A 22,428-nucleotide genomic window follows, 5' to 3' on the forward strand; every position below is an offset into this window, starting at 1 on the left:
TATTTAAAACCTTTTTGCCAGTTTTAGGATCTTGAATCAAGGGAGAAATAATAAGTGACTAAAAAGGGGTATTTTAGTTATGAGTTTAGAGCCGTTGACATATGTTTGGAAGGTTTGTGTATTTTCTAGCTTGAATTGGTGAATGTTGAGTTGCAGAGTTTATGGTTGAAGAGATTTTTGAGAAATGAGAATATTTATGATGAATTTGAAAAGTTGGAAACCGGTAATGGGATTGTTATGATGAGTTAAGAATTCGGAAAGGAATAATGAAATTATTGGATTATATGGGAGTGTGCGGAGCCTATATCTCCGGCATGGCAGATTTTTCTGCTGCATGAATGTGCAGAGCCTATATCTTTGGCGCGGCAGTTTTTTTGCTGCAAGAGTGTGTCCAACACTAATTATTGCTTCCTTCTCTGTTGCATGAGTGTGCATAGCTTATATCTCTGGCGTAGCAGACTCCCTGCTGCATGAGTGTGCAAAGCCTATATCTCTGGGCATGGTAGGAAGGCTACATCTGGAAGGATGTGTCGGGTTGGTATTTATAGACCGACAAGTGATATCATGAGCCAATAGGACAGGCATTCATCATATGCATCTTCTACTTGTTGTTTTCTTTGCTTAATTTCTGTTATACCTAAATGAAACACATGTTTACTTGCTAATTGTTCTAATTGTTGTATATGTACTTGTGCTTTACTTGTCTGCATTACTTGTGTTTTCTACTGGGATTGAGGAGGCTCGGTAGGCGATGGCGATGGGATCGCATGGAGGTTAGGCTAGTGAAGGCTGTGGGACAGCGGTGCTATGCTAGTTAGAAATCTCTTAAGTTAGAATACCCTGTTTATGGTTTAAGTTAATTATTTCTTTTGTTTAACCATGAATATCTGTATTGACGTGAAGTTCTAGGATTGCCTTTGGCATCCCAGAACCTTACATCTTACATAATTGGGCACTGTTACCATATTGAGAATCTTCGGTTCTCATACCATATGTTGTTGTTTTTCAGATGCAGGTCACAACCCACCATGATGAGTTTGTGGATGTGGTGACAGAGCGGAGTATGATCTTCCTTAAGTTTTATTTCACTTTACTTTTGTTGTAGTACTCTCACCTTTGGTATATTTAACGTTGTTGCCTTAGAGGCTTTACTTCTAAAAAATTTTGAGAGATATGTTGTTGTTGTTTTAAACTTCAAAAATTCTGTTGTATTCAGTTTGACTAGCCGGCCTAAACTCCGCAGGCTGTGATTAGTTCTCTTCTTGGTATTTCATACTTATATATATATATATATATATATATATATCTTGTTAATTTAATTATTTATCTTATGTATCCTGGAGCTATCTACAAGGTTTTATATATATTATGTCTTGTTTTATTCGTACCTACGCATTTAGTTATTGTGTGTAAACGCTTCGCATTTCGTAATTTCGCTTTATGCAATTTCAGCTTTTATTCCTTCATCGGCCTTCTAGTATTACTATTTCTTTCTATATATATATATATATATTATACGAGCCTTGGAACTGTCGTGACACTTTGTTATCCTTCGCTTTACGGCACGAGGTAAGGCTTAGGGTAATGGGGTGTTACAGGTAGGTTTTGTAATTGGTTCTATATGTAATACTATAATGTATTATTAATATTAAATATGTGAATATGCATTATTTGTTCTTGATGGAAAAGTTTCAACCTTTTAGAAAGGCTATCTACAGATTATTGCGTAAAGGCTCAATATTAAATAGATAATATAGGAATTAGGTTAGTAACGCCATACTTTTCATATGATCAATGCTCCCTTTGGCCACTCAACACTTTATATCAAATGCAAAGCCAGTCTGATAACATTGCGATAGAATTTACCTTTAAGTTTTAAATGCACTTTTTTATCACAGATAAAATCAGACGCACTCCACCATTTTGACCAACCTGCTTGGATCCTATGATTTACATCATGTTCAATCTCTCCATAATCTTGTATGATGCACCTAAAATACTTAAAACTTTAACTTTTCGTAAGATATTTTCTCCAATCTTCACCTCTATATTAGTGTTTTTCCTTCGGCAGCCGAACTTACATCCCATATATTCCGTCTTGCTACGGCTTATGCGTTGACCATACACTTCTAGAGCTTCTCTCCATAAATCCAACTTCTTATTTAGGTCTTCCCTTGACTCTCCCATAAGGATGATATCATCGGCAAAAAGCATGCACCATGGTACAAGCTCTTGGATATGCTTTGTGAGTACTTCCAAGACTAAAATGAAAAGATATGGACTTAAGGATGATTCTTTGTGTAATCTTATGTCGATAGGAAATTCTCCTGTCACACCACCTTAAGCCTTCACACTAGTTGTATCCCCATCATACATCTCTTTAATTGCACGAATATATGTGATCTTTACTCTCTTCCTTTCCAAAATCTTCCATAATACCTCCCCAGGTACCCTATCATACGCTTTTCGAAATCAATAAACACCATATGTAGATCCCTTTTATTACTAAGATACCTCTCTATTATCCTTCTTAATAGGTATGTAGCTTCAGTGGTGGATCTGCCTGATATAAAACCAAATTGATTCTCTATTACCTGTGTTTCTTGTCTCAGCTTTCGTTCTATCACCCTTTCCCACAACTTCATGGTATGGCTCATAAGTTTAATCCCTCTATAGTTTCTGCAAATCTATATATCTCCCTTATTCTTGTAGATAGGTACCAAGGTGCTCTTTTTCTTACTCATTTGACATCTTCTTTGACTTTAAAATCTCATTAAAAGACTTGGTTAACTAATTGATTCCTTTCTCTCCAAAGCCCTTTCAAACTTCAATCGGAATATTATCAAATCCTATTGCCCTTCTATTTTTCATCCGCTTTAGAGCCTCTTTTACCTCGAAGTCTCGAATCCTTCGATAGTAGTCGAAGTTTTGATCTTCTTCCTCTGTGCATAACCGTCCAAGACTCGGAAGAGTCTTTTATCCTTCATTAAATAACTCGTAGAACTAACTCTTCCACCTTTCATTGATCTTCTCATCTTGAGTCAAAACCTCTCCGTCTTTATTCTTTATGCACTTAACCTGATTCAAGTCTCTCGTTTTCTTTTAGAGTTCTTTGCGGAATCTATATATACCTTTTTCTCCTTTCTTTGTGTCTAAAGATTGGTAGAGACCCTCATATGCTCTTGTTCTGCTTCATTTATAGCCACTTTTGTCTCTTTCTTAGCCGCCTTATATTTTTCCCAATTATTTGCATTGTGGCACAAAGACCACTCTTTAAAGCACTCCCTTTTTGCCTTTATCTTTCTTTTGTTGTTCTTCTAATAACTTCTTCCATCTTCCTCCACATCTCCTCCGTACTTCCATCCCATTTTCACTTTACCTTTTCTCCTACCTATCTTAGGAAGCTTCTTTGTTTCTCACCTTTTATTTGCCACCACCTCGTCCTCTTGGGTTTTTCGTATGATGTCTTTTTCTCAACTTTTGCTCAACACGAAATCTATTACGAGTATCGTATGTTGTATTGTTAAATTCTCTCCCGAAATAATTTTACACTTAATGCAAAATTTCTGGTAGACTCTCTTCAATAAAAAGAAGTCGATTTGAGAGCTTGTCATGCCACTCCTATAAGTTATAAGATGTTCGTCTCTCTTTTTAAAGCATGTATTTGATATAGGAAAGTCAAAAGTTGAGAAAAAGCCTAAAATAGTTTTACCCTCGATATTGACCACCCTGAAACCATGGCCTCCGTGAATACTGTCATACCCAATCACTTCTCTTCCAACATGGCCATTTAAGTCTCCTCCTAAGAAAATCTTATCTTCTGAAGGTATGTTTTGGACCAAACTCTCTAGATCCTTCCAAAATCTTATATTGTGTTGTTCGTCTGAACCCACTTGTGGTGCATAGGCACTAATCACATGAAAAGTACCTCTTTCCACCACAAGTTTTATAGAGATGATCTGATCACCCACCATCTTGACATCCACTACGTCTTTCTTCCACTGCTTATCCACGATAATACCAACTCCATTCCTATTTTCACCTTTTTTTGTGAACTAGCTTATTTACCCTCGTCCGTTCACAAAAATGCAAGAACTCTTGCTTATTTAACACTACACCCGGGCACCGATGTAGCGGTTCTTACTCATTTGACATTGTACGTGAGCCATACAACGCGTTGCTTCCGGGCAATGACATAGTTTTAGCACAATAACGTCTTTGATCTATATCATGAAGGTTCGACTAAGTTTTAATGTTGGCTGTCGAAGGCCTAACACAACATTCCTCCTTTATCCGGACTTGGGACCGGCTATCTACCGCATGTGTAGCATAGGCAGAGTTAGTGATAGAATATAATAATTTTGAAAAAATAATAAAATTAAATATCATTTAAGAAATTAAATATAAAATTAAAAAATAAAATATTTTTTATCCATTAAAATTATAAATAAAAAGTACTTTGAATATAAATTTTTATCTCTTTTTTAAATTGAATATTATTAAAAAATAAATAAATAAACTTAATAACATTTATAAATAGTTAAATTATAATGTTTATAAATTTTTATCTTAATTTTGTTACACATAATAATGACATAATAAATTTTTTAATATTTTATTTAATTTAAATTTATGAATTTAATACATTCTAAAAATTAACTAACTTATAGAATTTTTATATTTGTTTTTAAATATTTCTTATTCTTAAATTTTAAATTATTTTAATAAATTTATAATTTTAAAAATAAAAATATAAAAATTATTTTTTTAAAAAACAACAAAAAAAAAAGTGGTTGAACATGCATACATATCTATTGAACCGCTAGTTTTTATAACACAATACCTATTATGAAATATAAATTGTGACGTATTTATGTGGTAATTTTTATTTTCGTGTAGAATGAAACATAATATAATTATACCTATTTGGTGAGTTAAACCCCATTTTGGTTTTGATATTTGGAAGATGGTTAAGCAGGCATTCTCCGGTGTTACTCTTGATCCGAGAATGATGGAAACTTTACTGGTTCTTATTCCAAAGATTGAATTACCGGTATCTATGAAGGATTTCAGGCCGATTAGTCTCTGCAATGTAGTTTACAAGATTATCACAAAGGTCTTTGTTAATAGGCTCGGTCCTCATCTTGCGGAGATTGTTGGTTCGCTTCAAGGAGGATTTATTCCAAGACGAGAAACTCCTGACAACATCATTATTACTCAAGAAGTCCTCCACTTTATGAAAAAGACTAAATCAAAGAAAGGCACACTGACCTTTAAGATTGATTTGGAGAAAGCTTATGACAGAGTTGACTGGAGGTTTTTAGCTCATACCCTTAAGAGCTTTGGTTTTTCCAGTCCTACTATTAATTTGATTATGAATTGTGTCACTATTTTCTCCTTATCTATTCTTTGGAATGAGAATTGTCTAAATGGTTTTACTCCTAGCCGGAGTCTTAGACAAGGAGACGCTATGTCACCCTATCTCTTTGCGTTGTGTATGGAGAGATTGGCATGCTTTATTAGTTATCAGGTTGATTCAGACTTGTGGGAGCCAGTTGCTGTTTCTAGAGGGGAACCAAGAATATCCCACTTAATGTTTGCGGATGACTTGCTTCTATTCTGTAAAGCTACAAAGAGACAAGTGCAAAATGTGATGTTGGTTTTAGAGGCTTTTTGCAAAGCATCTGGGATGAAGATTAACGTGGAGAAGTCTAAAGCGCTTTGCTCCAAGAATGTCTCTGCAATAAGGAAAGAGATTTTCACTGGGGTATCCTCTATCAGATTTGTCCAGGACTTGGACAAGTATCTTGGAGTTACCCTTAACCACTCTAGGGTGACCCGTTCAGCTTTCAATAATGTCCTAGATAAGATTTGGAGTAGACTAGCAAGTTGGAAAGGGAGTTTACTCAATTGGGCTGGTAGATTCTGCTTGGTTAATTCTGTTGCAGCCAGTATTCCCACGTACCAAATGCAGGTGTCTATGTTTTTCAAAGAAATCATTAGTAAATTGGAGTTTATGATGAGAAATTTTCTTCGGAAAGGACAAGTTGATGGAAGAGGATTGAATCTTTTTAGTTGGAAGGTATTGGTTACTCCAAAAAAATATGGAGGTTTGGGAATTAGAGATCCTTATTGTGTGAATATTGCTCTTCTTGGGAAGCTAGTTTAGACTTTTTTCTAGCAGCCAAACAAGTTATGGGTCCAATTGTTGGATGCCAAATACTGATAATCTCATATGACTGTTTTAGATGTCCTAAGAACAAGGACTCTCCCATTTGGAGGAGTCTTAGAAAGGCTTGGAAAGTGTTGAAGGATGGGTTTGCTTGGTGTATTGGGAATTTGAATCAGAATTTTTAGTTTTCTAGCTGGAGGAAAGAAGGGCAGTTATCTAATGAGATGGATTATGTTCACATTTCTGATTCAAATCTCCGGATACAGGATATTTGGTCGGTTGGTAGGTGGCATTTGAATACTCTTTATTCTCCTTTATCTCAAAATCTGAAAGGTCATATTCTCTCTTACAATTCAGATGTGCAATCAGGTCCAAAAGTGGGTTGATATTGGTTTCGGTCTGCTGCCAAAGTCTATGACTCACGCAATGGTTACTTGTGGTTGTGTAAGCAGCTGTTTTGTTAAGAGGAGCGGGAGAAATGGCTTTGGCTTTGGCGCCAGCTTGTTCCACAAAAGCACAAGTTTTTGGTTTGGCTGTGTCTTAAGGAGGCTCTTCCTACTGCAAGTTTTCGCTTCAGAAGAGGGATGTCATCATCGGATAGGTACCTAAGATGTCTTTCTAGTCAGGAATTAGTTTTACATTGTATTCGAGATTGTCCAAAAACTCAGCTTGTATGGCATAGGTTGGATATTTTTTGTCATCCTTTGAATTTGAAGAACTGGTTCTTGTATCATAGTAGAGAGCATCCATTTAAGTTCTTTTAGGGATTTTGGTGGATATGGCGAGTAAGGAATAATAATGACATCTTTAATCCTCATGAAACTTGGCCTCCGAAAAAGGTGATTTGTCTGGCATTAACTTCAGAAAAGAGCTTAGGAATATTTTTGAATTACAATGTATGTCCCTTCCCTCTACTCTAAATGGTTTTTGGAATTTCCCATCCATTATTACTTTCAAGATTAATTGTGATGCTAGTTATCCTGGTTCGGTTGATAGTGTTGGTTTTGCTTGTGTTATTAGAGATTGTAATGGGAGTTGGCAAAGGGGGTATTTGGGAATGATTAAGAGTAATAGTATTCTTCAAGGTGAATTGTTTGCTATTTGGAGAGGATATCTCTTAACCTGGGATGTGGGTCAACGAGATGTTATTTGTGAGACGGATTGTATAGAAGTGTTTAATCTTGTTACTAATCACCAAGATGGTTTTAGGTTTATTGATCCATTGGTGCTCAAAATAAGAGATATCATGCATTGGAATTTGTAACAGCCCAGACCACCCGCTAGCATGATATTATCCGCTTTGGCACACAAGGCCTCACGATTTTGCCTTTGAGGATAGGGATGATAGTCGAAGCCCCCCACACTCACTCGTCAAAACGCGTCATGTTAGGGAGAGGTATCCACACCCTTATAAGGCATGTTTCGTTCCCCTCCCCAACCGATGTGGAACCTTACAATCCACGCCCCTAAGGGAGCCCAGCGCTCTCGCTGGCATATTGATCTGGGCTCCGGCTCTGATACCATCTGTAACAGACTAGACCACCCGCTAGTATGATATTGTCCGCTTTGGGACACAAGGCCTTACGGTTTTGCCATTTAGGATAGGGATGATAGCTGAAGCCCCCCACACTCACTCGTCAAAACGCGTCATGCTAGGGAGAGGTATCCACACTCTTATAAGGCATGCTTCGTTCCCCCCTCCCAACCGATGTGGGACCTTACAGAATTGGCGTATTGACTTTCGTTTGATTATGAGAGATGCAAATACGGTGGCAGACACTATAGTAAAGATGGCGATGAAGTTACAACTTTCTCATGTGGAGCTTCCTTCACCTTGGGAGGAGTTTAAGAGTAGTCTTAAACGGGACTGTCCCTCTATTTAAGCAGTTCATTTGTTTTGTTTTTCTTTGTTTAGTTTATTAAGTCACAAAAAAAAATCCTATTTTGGTCTTTGAGATTGGCAAGTTGCACTAATTTGGTCCCTGACTTCTCAATTGTTACAATTTGGTCCTTCAGATTTAAAAAAGTGCACCAATGTAGTCCCTCGTGTATCTTCTGTCGTTAGAACTCAACTCTGTTAGGTAGCGTTTGTTTTGAGGTACTGAGACAGAGACTGAGACTCAGTATCATGTTTGTTGGTTCAGAAACTGGTACTAAAATTTTTGTCTTTGTCCCTAAAATTTCAGTATTTCAGTACCTCCAAAAAGTAGGGACACATGGGACTAAAATTTTTAGAGATGAAGACTGAAATTTTAATAACATTTTATACTTAAAATATCCCCATTTCAATTAATTAATTCCAATTTTACCCTTTGTACAAATTAAATTAGAATTTCATTCTTGTTTCAATTTCTGTCTCCGACTTTGCACCAAACAGAATACTGAGATTTATTTCAATCTCTATCTCTTAGTCTCTGTCTCTCAGTCTCAGTCTTTCCGTCTCTGTCTCTCCACCAAACGCTTAATTAGTGACGTAACTCAAGTCTTGTCACGCTAGACATATTAAAACGACGTCATATGCGTTTTGGCGTTAAAGAATGCACTAAATGACGTCGTTTGAGAGTTTGAACAATACTAAAACGTTATACCCCTCCCTTTTAATATTGTTCAAACCCTGAAATGACATCATTTAGTACTCTTTTAGCGTAAAAACGTGTACAACATCGTTTCAATATGTCTAACATGGCAAGACTTGAGCTATCTCACTAGCGGCATTGAAGAGGGATTATAGTGGTGTACTTTTTGTATTTAGAAACCAAATTGTAGCAATTGAAAGGTTCAGAGACTAAATCAGTGCAACTTATCAATCTCAAAAATTAAAATGGAGCTTAACTCCTATTCAGTCGCTAATATTTATAACGTGGTTACATATTATGAAATATAAATTGTCACATATTTATGTGACAACTTTTGTTTTTTTTTTTTAAGAATGAAAAATAATATAATTTTTAAATTTATTTAAATAAAAAATTTAATATTTATGATATGCTAATTGATATATTTATAAAAGTGAAAATTTATGTAAAGTTATTTTTATATAAATTTAATAATTGAAATAATTAAATAATTTAATAAATTTAATTCATTATCATTTAACTATGGTATTTTGACTATTTTCAATTATTAACTTTCTACGAAGACATTTGAGTTTTTACCGTTTATGAAATATTTTGAGTTTTGATAAACAATTTATAAAACAAATGCATTTTACGTAAACATGTGGTGGAGGCCATATTAGTCATTTCGTTGCGGAATCAACTCTCATCGTCCAACGCCACACGAAACACCGTTCTATTCGAATGCGAAGAAGGGGAACAATTTCCATAGAAAGAAACGATACTCTCGCCATCATCGACATCCGCTTCCTTCTCTCAAAACTTCCGAACTTCCTTTCTTTTGTTCTCTTGAAGCCACCACCGCCACCATCATCTTCGTTGCTTCTTCTTCTACTTCTTCCATTTCGGGTTTGATATGGGTGCCGAGGTTAAGATCTGGAATCCCGTGGAAGTAGCAGAGCAAGCCCGCAAAGACTATGCCTCGCAGATTCATTCTTCTCAGCTCATCATTGACCCTTCGCTCTCTTTCTCTCAAATGAAGCCTCTGATCATGTTCGTATTTCTAACGTTTCTTTTCTTTTCTTTTATTTATTTTTTTCGTGTGCTTCTTGGACCTGCCTTGTTTTCTTCGTTTCGTTTCTTGTTGGATTTCCTTTCTTTCATTTTATGGTGCGTTGAGTCGAAGCTTTTTCCATGAGAATGGGGAGCTTACTTTCAGTTGATATTGACCGAGTCAGACTTTTGCAATTCCCGAGTTTTGGGAATGATTCTATTCCTTTTGATTTGGTATTGTGTGGGTCTTGTAAATCGTTGTTTGTTAGGGTTGTTTATTAGTTGAAGGTTACTTCCCTGTTTCTTGAATTCTGTTCGTTACATCCATGCTACGCCTATATATATGATTTTTTGATACGTCGAGTTGTGGCTTTGTGCAGCAAGTTGTGTAAGGATATGTTCAAGGATTGGTCAAATTTGGATGATTCTTGCTTTGATGTTGATAAAATATCTGGAGGCATAACAAATTTGTGTAAGTAATTTCTCGTTATTCTTTACATTTGATTTTCCACTAAATGAATCGCTTTCTATGGCAAAGGCTTACTTGTTAGATATCATATAAATATAAATAACGTTGAGATTGATTTTTATCTGGTTGCTTAGTTAAATCTTATTCGCTGTTACCATTTTGGTTATTGATATAGAACCTAACTAGTAATTTGGCGTTGTCAGTACTCAAGGTCAGAGTTAAGGACGGAAGTTCTGTTGATGACATTATTACAATCAGACTGTATGGACCAAACACTGAGCACATTATTGATCGTCACAGGGAGTTGCAGGTTAGATACTATAACCATTACTATCTTAGTCACTGAATTGTTCTGCATGGCATAATTGAGTGAAATTTTGGTTCATTGTGCATTATTTTTTTATTTTTTGTTTTCTTTTTCTAATGCACTGAAAACGTTTAAAAGTTTGTTATAAATATTCAATCATGTATTGTCAACAACCAACTAGTTTGAAACTCTTAAGAGTACAAATATATAATTAGATTTCTGTTTCCATTGGAAAAAAAGAATTATGTGATTTAATGTTAAAAATCTTATTATAAAACCAGAGCTTTTAGGATAGAGGATGTTGCATATAAAGGTTCAAGTTATTTGTAGTTTCCTAGAGTTTGCCTATAAATTTCATTCAATATTAATACATCAATGCTTTTTATCTATTCCTGAAATTCCATTATTCCACAATATGCTTGATAGGTCAAATTTTTCAAATAAGTTAGCAAGGGATAGGCAGACTTAAACTCCCGATAACAATAATCTCAACTTGAAGAATAATCCCTTTTAGATGCAATGGTTCTGAGGCTTATTTACTTTTGGAAGAGAAACTCCCCCAAGGAAAACCAATGAGCTTTGTTCTACTCATCAAGAAAAAAAAGTGAGCTTTGTCCTACCCAATGAGGTTGCACACGTATCTGACACACCAATGTCTTTGATCGTAAACTAGTAGGCTGTTTTGGTTAATGTCCATGTCTACCAAAGACATGGACATGGTGGTATGCATCTACCTTTGGTTAGAAGACTCAAATTTTGTTGGGACAGGCTGATGCAGAAATGCGCCCAAAATCCATTTATTCTTAGTCCTTCCATAATTCTTAGATACAGAAATTGGACATGACTAAGATATGTATTACGAGTTTGTCCCTTAATTGGTAGATTATCGAATGTGCACATAGTATTTCAGTTTTGATTGAAGAAAAGTATGATTCTTAATTGTTCACATGTCTGCCAAACGTTGTGGTTAGATTGATTTCTTCACTGCATATACTCATTAACTGCCGTTTTACTTTGTGAATGCTTGTGAAATTTGGTGTTTAGGCTACCAAATACATCACATCTGCAGGATTTGGGGCTAAATGGCTTGGAATTTTTGGAAATGGCATGGTGCAATCTTTTATAAATGCACATACTCTCAGCCCATCAGGTACCCAAAAAATAAAAACTATTCAAAATCCTGTTTGGAGAAGGACTGACATGTCATAAATGCTGGGTTTTTTCAAACTACCCGCTTTGGAGTGTTAATAAATATCTGTTAGACACTAAGTATCTCTAAACAGTTTATCTCTACCCTGTATTGCATTTATTATATATACATTGCTGTAGGATATATGTGACATTCTTGGCTGTATATGTTTCATTATGGGAATAGTGTGAGGGACTATAGCTTCTACTTAAGTCCTTACTGGAAAAATTTAACTCTTACCATATTGCAATCACTGGGTTTTTACCATATGATTGGAATCACTATGTTGCAGTGGATCCTATTATTGCCTAGAATAAATGCTGGAAGTTTGAGCTTGCCTTCCCTTAACAGAGAATATTGTTGTTTACTCTTAACCTGACAAGGCTCCTTGAAAAGTTATAATTGTTACTTAATACTAATTTTGTAACTTAAAAGCTAAATATTTTATGTTAGCATGATATATATAATATTTATTCTTTCTTATGTGTTTATGAAGTACCATGTGGTGTAAAGCTTTGAGTCTGTTAGTAGCTCACATAGATCATACTTAACATGTTCCTTAATAAATGCTTTTGGTGAACCCTAGACCTGTCAAGAGTGTGTTTCATCATACATACTGGATTAGTTATGGAAATAAGAGTATTTCAATAATGGATTATAAGCTTAATTAATTACTTTATAATTAATATTAATGTAAAATCATTCTTATGTTTGGATATATGAAAACATTATTCAATAATGGTAGGAAGTGATTTCTTTATGATTTATAATGTTTGATATTTAAGATTCATTTTTTGAAAATTTTACAACTCCCAAATAGTGCTTAAAATGCATTCCTTAAAAGAACTTTATATTGTCTTGTGTAAGTAAGATACATACCAATTTTACCTATATTTCTGAAATTCATCAAATTGCATTTAAAACATTTTCTAGGTGAAAATGCAAGTGATAACTCTCCCTAACATGCACAATTGATGAATTCTACTATATTCTGGCAGATATGCGGGAGCCAAAGTTGGCTGCTAAAATAGCAAATGCATTGAGAAGATTTCATCATTTGGAAGTTCCTGGTTCTAGGGAACCCCAATTATGGAACGATGTTTGGAAGTTCTTTGAGAAAGGTCCCTTAAATTTCCTTCTTTATGTTGGATAGAACAACTTTGACTTTCTAACTATAATTCTAATATAGAATCTATTTTGATAAAGGAAAAGTGTATCTATTTGTTCGTTCTGCATTAATCTTAGTAGTTGATTTAGACATTTTTCATATGTTTATTTTACAGCTTCCACTCTAAAGTTTGATGATAGCGAAAAGCAAAAGGCTTATGAGACTATTTCATTCAAGGAAGTTCACAATGAAATTGTTGAACTGCAGGTGCTACCTTGTTCTCAAAAATATCTTGATGTTTTGTGTTTGTATTTATCTTTCATTTAGTCAGCTTTCAACATGAACAGTTTCAGATATTAGAAACTGGTTCTGAGTTAGTTAGAAAAAGGTTTATAAAAGGTGTTAGAGAAATAGAGAAGAGGTTGACAAATTAGAAATTGGGAAACTAGGAGAGCAAGGGCCTTCTTGAATATCTATTCTTAGCAATAATAAATACTTCGTAGCATGTTCTAACCCAGTTCCTTTCAGTGTATTTACTATACCAATTGAATGAAGGTATTTAATCATTTTTATCTTATATATTCTAGTGGATTAATTGGCACATTAATTGATCCTTTTATTTATTAAATGTGTGTAATAATAACAAATGTCTCCTGCACACTAATCTTCATAACCTGGATACAAGATTGGGCTCTGATATGAACCCATCAAGTAAAAATAAGAGGGGAGGTGTGCCTGCAGCCATGTAGGCCTATTTGTAGTCACTCATAACAGAGAAAATTGGTTTAGAGGGATAAGCCGTGTACATCAGATAGTGAAGGGGATGGAGACAAATAGTGATATAATAGAATGGACAGAGCATAGAGAGTATTTGGCAGTAATGGCATATGGAAAGGGGCAGAGGAGATAAGTACCCAAGAAAAGTGTGGAACTACACTTTAAGAGGTAGCTCCCTCCTCAAATACAACATGAAGCATCCCATAGTACTCAATGTGGGACTTTGGGCTTCCCATAGTATGATACCATGTCTCTAACAATACACCCGCCCATGGAAAGCTTTCGTCTGCAATGGCTTCACTCTATCGGCACTCTATCGCTATTTGGTATTCACCTTAATCCAACCTAGAGGTAGCCCCCTTTCTATGGCGCTAACAACCTAGCCTTGATGTCATTGTTAAGTACTAGAAAAAATTGTAAACCGCTTGGTATTTGGTTATCACTACTTGGTATTCACCTTAATCCACAGTAGCCATTGTTAACTATCTAAGGAAAGTGGAGAACCACATGTTTAAAAGCTAGCTCTTGAGGGTGTAAGAACTTCTCTCTTAACATCAAACATCTCATACTACTTGATGTGGGACTTTGGGCATCCACCCCCATGATACCCAAGTCCTTAACAAAAAGCCTCAGAAATTTTCCTCCTTAATCTTAAAGGGGATTAATTGGGAAAATAAGGTATCAATAAAAGTTAGACTGCAAAGACGTAAAGCAAGGCATGGGTTTAAACAATTTCATATAGGCATTGTTCATGATAAAATGACGTCATTTATGAAAAAGTTAGAAAAACTTGAATTCAGTAGCTAACGACTCATTTTATTTTTGACAACAATTTATTCTCGACTGAATTTTATTTTATTTTATTTTTTTGGGTTGTGCGACAGGAGTTGACTGACTGTCTCAATTCTCCAGTCATCTTTTCTCACAATGACTTGCTTTCTGGAAATATAATGGTTAATGCTGAAGAAGGTATTAATATTCTTTGATTATAATAAGCATGTTTGTGCTTCCACACTATGATTTTAGAAGTAAAAGCATGTTTCCACCCCCCTCCCCTCTTTTTTCTTTTTGGGGCAATGAACTATTCCGTGGTTAGTGCCTTAAGTAGTTCACTTTGACATCTATTTTGCTAAAATGCATGAATGGTATTGAAAAGTGACCACCTATGAGCCAACTGTCAATGCAGTTTACTTATTAGGGAGCATATTTAAATGTAATGATGTAGCACTGCTTGTTAATAAGTTCTAGCATTTAAATTTTACTTAAAATGTTGCTTTGTTGTTTAGTACAAAATTAGTTCAAAGTTTAGGAGCATGACCTTCGATTTTCACCAATATTTACTTATTGGGTTTATTTGTTTACTTACTCTTGATAGAAAACTGAATTTTATTAAGATAGAGAATAATATACAAAAGAGGATGAGGATTAGATATCCTCACAAAAATATAAAAACGGTTAAGACCATGTAGTAGAGTATGCCAATCCCTTTGAATGTCGGCTAAAGGAACTCTCTTAAACGAACCATGTGCAAAGTACCAAAGGGAAGCATCAAAGGTAACCCTATCCTAGATAAAGTCAAAATTCGAAAGGAACTATTAATTGGAGTATGACTACTGGTGATACTGGATCTCAGCTCACAGTTGAAGGGAAGATAGAAGACAATTAGCAAACGGTCAAAGGGAACTAGGGCACTTAGCAGCCCTACTCTCTGAAGCCAATTCCCAAATTCTGCCTCCTCTTTCTTCTTTTTCTCTACCCACTTATATCATTCTTTCCCGTCACAGAAAACATACATGCAGTCTGAGCGCACTCTGGCATTCTGATGCTCTCAATTTCTGCCTAACTTAGTTAGGCCTTGGGGACCCACTCAGTTCTCTCACTCCCTGATATTGCTTAGTTTCAAAAATGCCTCTGAACCTCTTATGCATATACACTGGCAGCTCTTTGTAGATATTATCCTTAAAGCTAATACTCCCCTTAGGAACTACTCCCTTGTCCTCAAAATGGAAGTCAGGGAAACTGATTTTAATATCAGCTGCCAGCACCCAAGAAGTTTCAAACTCTGCAATGTTCTACTATTTTACTGGAACCTCTAACTCACCTCGAGTGTTCTGCCACACTGCCAAAATTTCAGCAGGATAGACATGTAATTCTCAATCTTCTGCAAGATCTTGGGGTAACATTTGACGGGGAACATATTCTGCAATGCACTTCTTAACAGGGATACATGAAAGAAGGGGTATAACATGTGCGGGGAGGGAGTTGCAACTTATATGCCACTTCCCCCAATACTTTCAGCAACCTCACCTCAACATTCTGGCATAAGCGATGCGATGAATATGCAGTTGCTTTGGAAAACCAGAGAGAATGCAAGGGGCCGAGAGAGAGAACAATCACTAGAGAGTACGTGCTCAATACTAAAAAACGGTAGAGAGTATGCGAGGTGGAGAGAAAACTAGAGAGTATGTGAGGGGGCGGTAAACACTTGGGTGGGCTAAACAAAGAATTATAGATTCTAGGGTATGGAAGACAGATGAATCTAGAAGATTAGATGAAGAACCCTACACCGTTTTTATTGGGAACTTGCCTCATAACATATCAGAGAATGAAATTCTTCAACAATTTAAATGGATACGGGGAGATCAAGGATGGATATCTATATGGCAAAAACAGAGGAAGGGATATTTTTATGTTTGCTTTTGTAAGATACAAGATGAAAAAGGGAGCAATCAAAGCAATTCTGGAGATGAAGGACAATGTCCTGAGAGGGTGCCGAACGGAGGTTATAGAGGCAAAGTATGGAAAGAACAAAGGGATCATCTAGAGAGCACATGGTTGGAAGGAAAAATGTTAGGTTAGCATGAAAAAAAGAAGCCATAAATGGGTAAGAAAGAGGGAACGGGAAAATGATGATGATGATGAGAAAGAGAGGAACCATAGAAAATAAAACTCAACAAAATGAGTATGATAGGAGGAGAGAGCAAGGTACAATATTGGTGGAAGGAGAGGTAGTTCATGAAAACATCCCATGGCTCAAGAGGAGCTTTATAGGAGGAAAAACTTCGCCAATGAGTCTAGAAACGTTGTCAAAGATGCTAGAGGATGTGTGGAAGGATGAAATAGTTGTGGTGAGGGAAGCAGGGGGCTTATAAAATGGTGGTTTGCTTTCTTGATATGGATGAAGATGAGATTCAAATGGAAGCATGAAGGAGGGAGTTGTGTTCTTTTTTCTATGATGTTTGGTTGGAATGCTTTGGGATGCCATTTCATGCCTGGCCTCCAAGAAAATTTTTTAAAAGAGGGAAAGTTTGGGGATCATTTGTGAAGTGTGATGAGCTAACGGAAGAGGGATTTACCTTATAGCTCTGGAAAGCTTCTTATTGACTCTTGTCAGATGAACAGAATTGAAAGAGAGGTTTGGATGAAGATTGATGGAAGATGCTATCCGATTCAGGTTAGAGAAGTGGGATGTGAAATGTGTGGACCTGAATGCTTCCCAGACAAAAGGATTGGAACAGAGATGCTGTTCTCGGATGAAGAAGAGATCAACCGTGAAGAACACATTCAAGTGGAAAGCTTTGAACAGTATGACGCTGGCATAGGAAGGAAGAAGGAAGAGGGACGAAATGGAGAAAGTGGAGGCAAATAGGATGGCTGCCATGGAAAAGTCCTTGAAGATGAGGCATCGTGGTGGTTGTGGTGGTTGAAGAGGAGTACGGCGGAGTGCTTCCTGATGAAGTTGGAGCACGTTGTATTGGGAAATGAGTGGAAGTTTGATTTCCAAGAGAATAGCAACGATAGGGAAGCATTACAAGTAAGAAGCGGCGTTAGTGCAATGGCAGAAACGAGTGAAGAAAGTGACTTTGAAGAACATAAATCGATAATTATAGGGTGGAAAATTAGCAGAAGAATCAGGCTTTGAAGCTATTGATGAAGATGAAACACTAATGCAGATTTCGAAGATGAAAAATGTGAAGATTGAAGAGCAAAGAAAATTGAAGAAGGCAAGGGATAGGGCACGTAGAAGTAGAGGAGCCAACAAGAGAAGGGTTGGTAGTAAAATATCAAATGATTATTTCTTCTTGGAATGTCGGGTTAGGGGGGAAGGGAAAGACTGATATGATAAAGAAGTTTAGGAAAGCAAAAAACCAATGATACTAAGTATTATATAAACTAGGGAGAGCTTGTCATAGTGGGAAGTAGCTGGGATTTGGGGAAGGAAAGGATTGCAAATGGGAAGCTGTGAAATCTGTTGGAGCGTCAGGGGGGCATATTAGCTATGTCGAATCTTCTGTATTTTTTTGTGTGGATTTATGTGAGAAGGGGGAAAGGTGGCTGTCTTTGAAAGGATGCCTAAGGGAGGAGAGTTTTGAATGTGCTGTTTGTTTCGTTTATGGAGTTTTTGATAAAGGAAGAAAAGACGTGGGAAGAGTTGAATAGGATTATTGAAATGTATCAAGTGCCCATGATGATTATTGCCGACTACAATGAGATCTTGAAGACTAGTTACAAAAAAAGGTGGTGGAGCTTTAACAACTACGGCCAAAAGTAAGCTGTTTTATCATTTTTGGAATTCGGAAGGAGCTGAGAATAAGCAAAAGAAAAATTAATATGCATAGGTTTGTTTGGTATATGGACAAGAGGTAGTGGTTCGATTTTGGATGAGTTTTTGTGGTTTTCTAAACTAGCTGATGGATGGCTATGCCGAAGGTTGGGATTAGGAACCATGTATTAAGGAATGGAAAAGGAGGAGACTGGGAGGATTTGTTTGAATCAGAGGATATAAAATTGATGTATTGTTGTCTTTGCTATCTTTTATGCTTTATGTAGTTAGGATTGAATAAATATATTTGTTGAGTTCTTTTGTGTAGTACTAGGTACGTACTCTCTGATATTGTTGTACTCTGACTAGCAGTTTGGTCTCGCTATAATGATTCTATTAGAGTTTCTTTGTAATGGTGAAAAAAAAAATCCAGCAACCTCAAACGGGACATAGAACTTAGGACTGAGCTTTATCCCCCCAATACTTATCTGCATATTGCACCTCCTACACTTGTCGGCCTTATTCTTCACGTGGTATTAATTTGTCTAGGACTGCATCCCTTTTTGCAAGCATTTGGTTAACTTCCTTTACTGCAGAAGCAAATCACCCCTTCAGATGAGAGTGGGAGGGTTTCTTCTATATAGGCCATGGATGGAGTTGTTTTAGTAGATGCACTGCAGGTGGTGAACCACAATTCTGCCCAGCAGAGAAGTTTGGATCACTGCTTGGGTTTTATGACCGCAGAACACTGTAAATGTCTCGAGGTACCTATTCTCCTTCTCAGCTTGGCCATCATTCTGAGCATGGTATGCGGTGCTTTATTTTAGCTTAGTTCCTGCGCTTGAACAGCTCTGACAGAAGGAACACAGAAAAGCACTATCTATTTGTAACTGCCAAAGAAAATCCCTAAACCCTTGACCAAAGGAAATCCCGGACCAAAGAAATCCCTCATGGTTTTTCAATCCGTACAGCAAGTATAAGGGAAATTTAGATAAACAGTGAGGGTGATATTACCTCCCAGAGATAAATGAGCAAGTTACCAACATTCTAGCTTCTTAGGTGATATTCGTGTCGAGTTTTGAAGGGGAGGGAGGGTTTGGAGAGCTTGTAGTGTAAAATTTACACTACAAGCCTTCTCTTCCCCTTAGAGATCTTGAATACCACAAGATCCCAAAAAGAAAGAACTCAGGGATTTCCTTCCAAAGGAAAGCTACTCGGTAAGTGAGTTTATTTGATGACTGAAATGTATGATATGAATATAGTGTCAGTTTTATAGCGAAGTATCAAGGAGACAAGCATGCCTAATTGGGAATACTGTAACCTTCACATGTTAAGAGATAATGCTTACATTATTAATTCATTCAAGGTTTTCCGTCTTCAAAATTTCATTATTTGTTCTGACAAATCTCCAGATAAAGTTTACATCATTGATTATGAATATGCCTCGTACAACTACAGAGGCTTCGACATTGGAAACCACTTTGCAGAATATGCTGGCTTTGATTGTGATTTTGAGTTGTAAGTTCTTTGCTTGCTTCGCATCCTTTACTTAGGCATGATTTGTTGCTACTTCTTGAGCATCTTTCTCATGCAGGTACCCAAACATGAATCAACAATACCATTTCTTCAGGCATTACATACAACCTGACAGACCAAATGAGGTACACAAAAAGGGCCTTTTTTTTTGTGGTTTGGATGATCAATCCTATATAAAATCAAATGCATCTATCAGTTACAGAGTTAGATATTTAGCAAAGGATTTAGTTTGGATTGTTTTAGCCTTTTAGGTTAAAGACCACTTAAGGCTACTTATCATTTATAAGGATCTCCTAATTATTTTTTTTTAACTCTATGCCTATTGGGTCTTAAATAGATTTTTCTGTAATGATCTCTGTGTTTCTGCTTGCTATAGAAGTAAATTATCTTTTATTTATTTATTATTAATTCTTTTACGGGGTGGAAGACTGAAATTAAGTGCAGTGGTAAAGTTCCTGGCTTTATAATGGAAAACACTTAAAAAGTGAAAATGGAATATTTTCACAAGTCAAACAAACTTTGTTAAGAAAAGAGAACCTTTGAAGTCCCATATGTTGGAGGGTCAATGTTTCCACATATCTGCCTCTTGACACTATTTGATGTTTTGTTTTATGCTGATATAGAATAATTTTTTACTTTCCCATCCAATACCAGTCACTGGAGATAATAACAAAAATAATTGGTCAAAAGCTCTCATCATCTCTTAACATGAGATTCTATTCTTGTGGTGCGTGCTTGGGAACCAAAAAACATTTACATTAAAGCTGATTTTCTTCTGTTTCAAGACATCCTCTCCCATAACTACTTTTCTCAGTTTCTCATTTGTCATATAAACAAAGGACACACAAGAATATAAAACTTCAGGTGTGATGGGCGAAGTATGAAATTGACCCATTCTTCCTACCTATGGCACACTTGGATAAATTCACTTGCCTATCATTGATTAATCTCCGCTGCCATCATACTGATTTGATTAGTAGTGGTGATTACATTTTTACCCAATACATTTTATTAGATTTCCCTATAATGTAGTCACTTCTTATTTCTAACCTAACCCTTTTGTTTTCCAATATGTATGTTTTATGGTTAATCTTTACTGCTATCATCAGACGGGCAGTGTTTTGAGATATTAGCCTGGGATCTCCAGGTTAAACTACACAGTAACCTCGTTGTATGCAACAAGATTCAATTATTTGCATGCAGATAAAAATGTAAACTTATATATGATGCATTTTAGCTATGCGCATTAATGTATTTTGCTATCTCATGTGTCCTCTAGCTAATTTTATACTCTTCTTTTGCTATATTTGTCTTTAATAAATCATTTTATACTTGTAAATACAGGTTTCTGAGAAAGATCTTGAAACATTTTATGTTGAGGCAAATACATATGCATTGGCTTCGCACCTTTTCTGGTCTTTGTGGGGGATAATTCAGGTAGTGTATTGCCTCCTAATATGTTACATTTTCGGAGTAATGACTTCCATGTCTATAATTGTTTCGTTCGATATTTCTCAGGCAAGGATGTCGCCGATCGATTTTGATTATCTTGGTTACTTTTTTCTTCGATACAATGAATACAAAAGGCGGAAAGAAAGTTTTATGTTGATGGCGCGATCCTATATTTCTGGTGGCAAGAATAAATAGAATATGCTTAATCAGCCACAAATGTAACCCCCCCCCCCCCTCTTTTCTTTTTTGCTTTTTCTTTACTTTTTCGGTCAAATTTGTTGTACGATGAGGCTCCAGAGTCCAGAGCCATGTAGTTCATTATTTTTGTAAAATATCTTGTGTAGCTGCTGATGAGAATAATGGCAATTTTGTGCGTCTAGTTTGAGCTTTAGAGGCTCTTTGCTTTTCATGTAGTCCTGTTACTCTTGCTTTCTGTATGTTATTCTTTCTCCTTTAGTCTTCTACAGTGACATTAACACATTTTTTTGGCTGTTAAGTGCAGTCCTTATTGTTTGTTGTAAGAAATAACATTTAACAGCAGTAGAAAGAACTATTGATATTCTCAGTTGTGATATATATAGCTCGGGCAGAAGGATTAATATTCGAAGGATGATATGCAATAATTTGGTCATAAGCAGAAAGATTAATATTCGAAGGATATGCAATAATTTGTTCATAACTAATTCAATTCATAATTGATTCAAATTAATTTGTAACTGTTTCATGATTGATTCATAAATAATTGATTTATAACTACATCAGATATTTAACTTATCAGCCATTTCTCTGTTAGTAAGTACAACAAACACGAGCGGGTTTTTAATTGATAAGTATATTTTAGTTTTTTTTTTTTTTTAAATTAATCTTACGAAGCTATTTTTTGTCAAAATATTCAATATCCTTTTTAGTCTTGGGTAAAGTGTTTTTTGTCTAAACATTTGTGATTTTTTTTTTTAAATATTCTTAATATTTAATTTTATTTTATTTTAATTTTAATGTTTTCAATTTGTATCAAAATTATTTCTAAATGTTAACTTTATTTCAAATGTTAGAATAAAATTAAATGAATAAAAAATATTAAAAATAAAATTAAATCAAATTAAATATCAAAGATATTTTTTTAAAAAAATTATAAATATTAGGACAAAAAAATATACTTTAGTCTTTCTAGAACATTACTCAAAAAAATATTTTAGTCTTTTCACATTATCCTTAATTAAGAGGAATATGACAAAAACCAGTTTTTTTACTGTTAGGGGTAATAAAT

The 22,428-nt window shown here is 35.6% G+C and overlaps 1 protein-coding gene across 1 annotated transcript; it reads left to right on the forward strand.

The window, feature by feature from the left end:
* The first annotated feature begins 9,381 nt into the window (after nt 1–9,381).
* Nucleotides 9,382–21,718, forward strand: LOC107643884 (putative ethanolamine kinase). The gene is made up of 11 exons (XM_016347633.3): nt 9,382–9,780; nt 10,161–10,252; nt 10,453–10,559; nt 11,601–11,706; nt 12,744–12,866; nt 13,029–13,120; nt 14,515–14,599; nt 19,586–19,691; nt 19,768–19,834; nt 21,054–21,146; nt 21,228–21,718. Exons 1-11 carry the CDS (start codon nt 9,644–9,646, stop codon nt 21,354–21,356), a joined length of 1,137 nt encoding a protein of 378 aa, XP_016203119.1. The 5' UTR covers nt 9,382–9,643; the 3' UTR covers nt 21,357–21,718.
* Nucleotides 21,719–22,428: the final 710 nt, after the last annotated feature.

Source organism: Arachis ipaensis, chromosome B5 (genome assembly GCF_059453495.1).
Source record: "Arachis ipaensis isolate K30076 ecotype BB chromosome B5, ASM5945349v1, whole genome shotgun sequence".
Taxonomy (NCBI): Eukaryota; Viridiplantae; Streptophyta; class Magnoliopsida; order Fabales; family Fabaceae; genus Arachis; species Arachis ipaensis.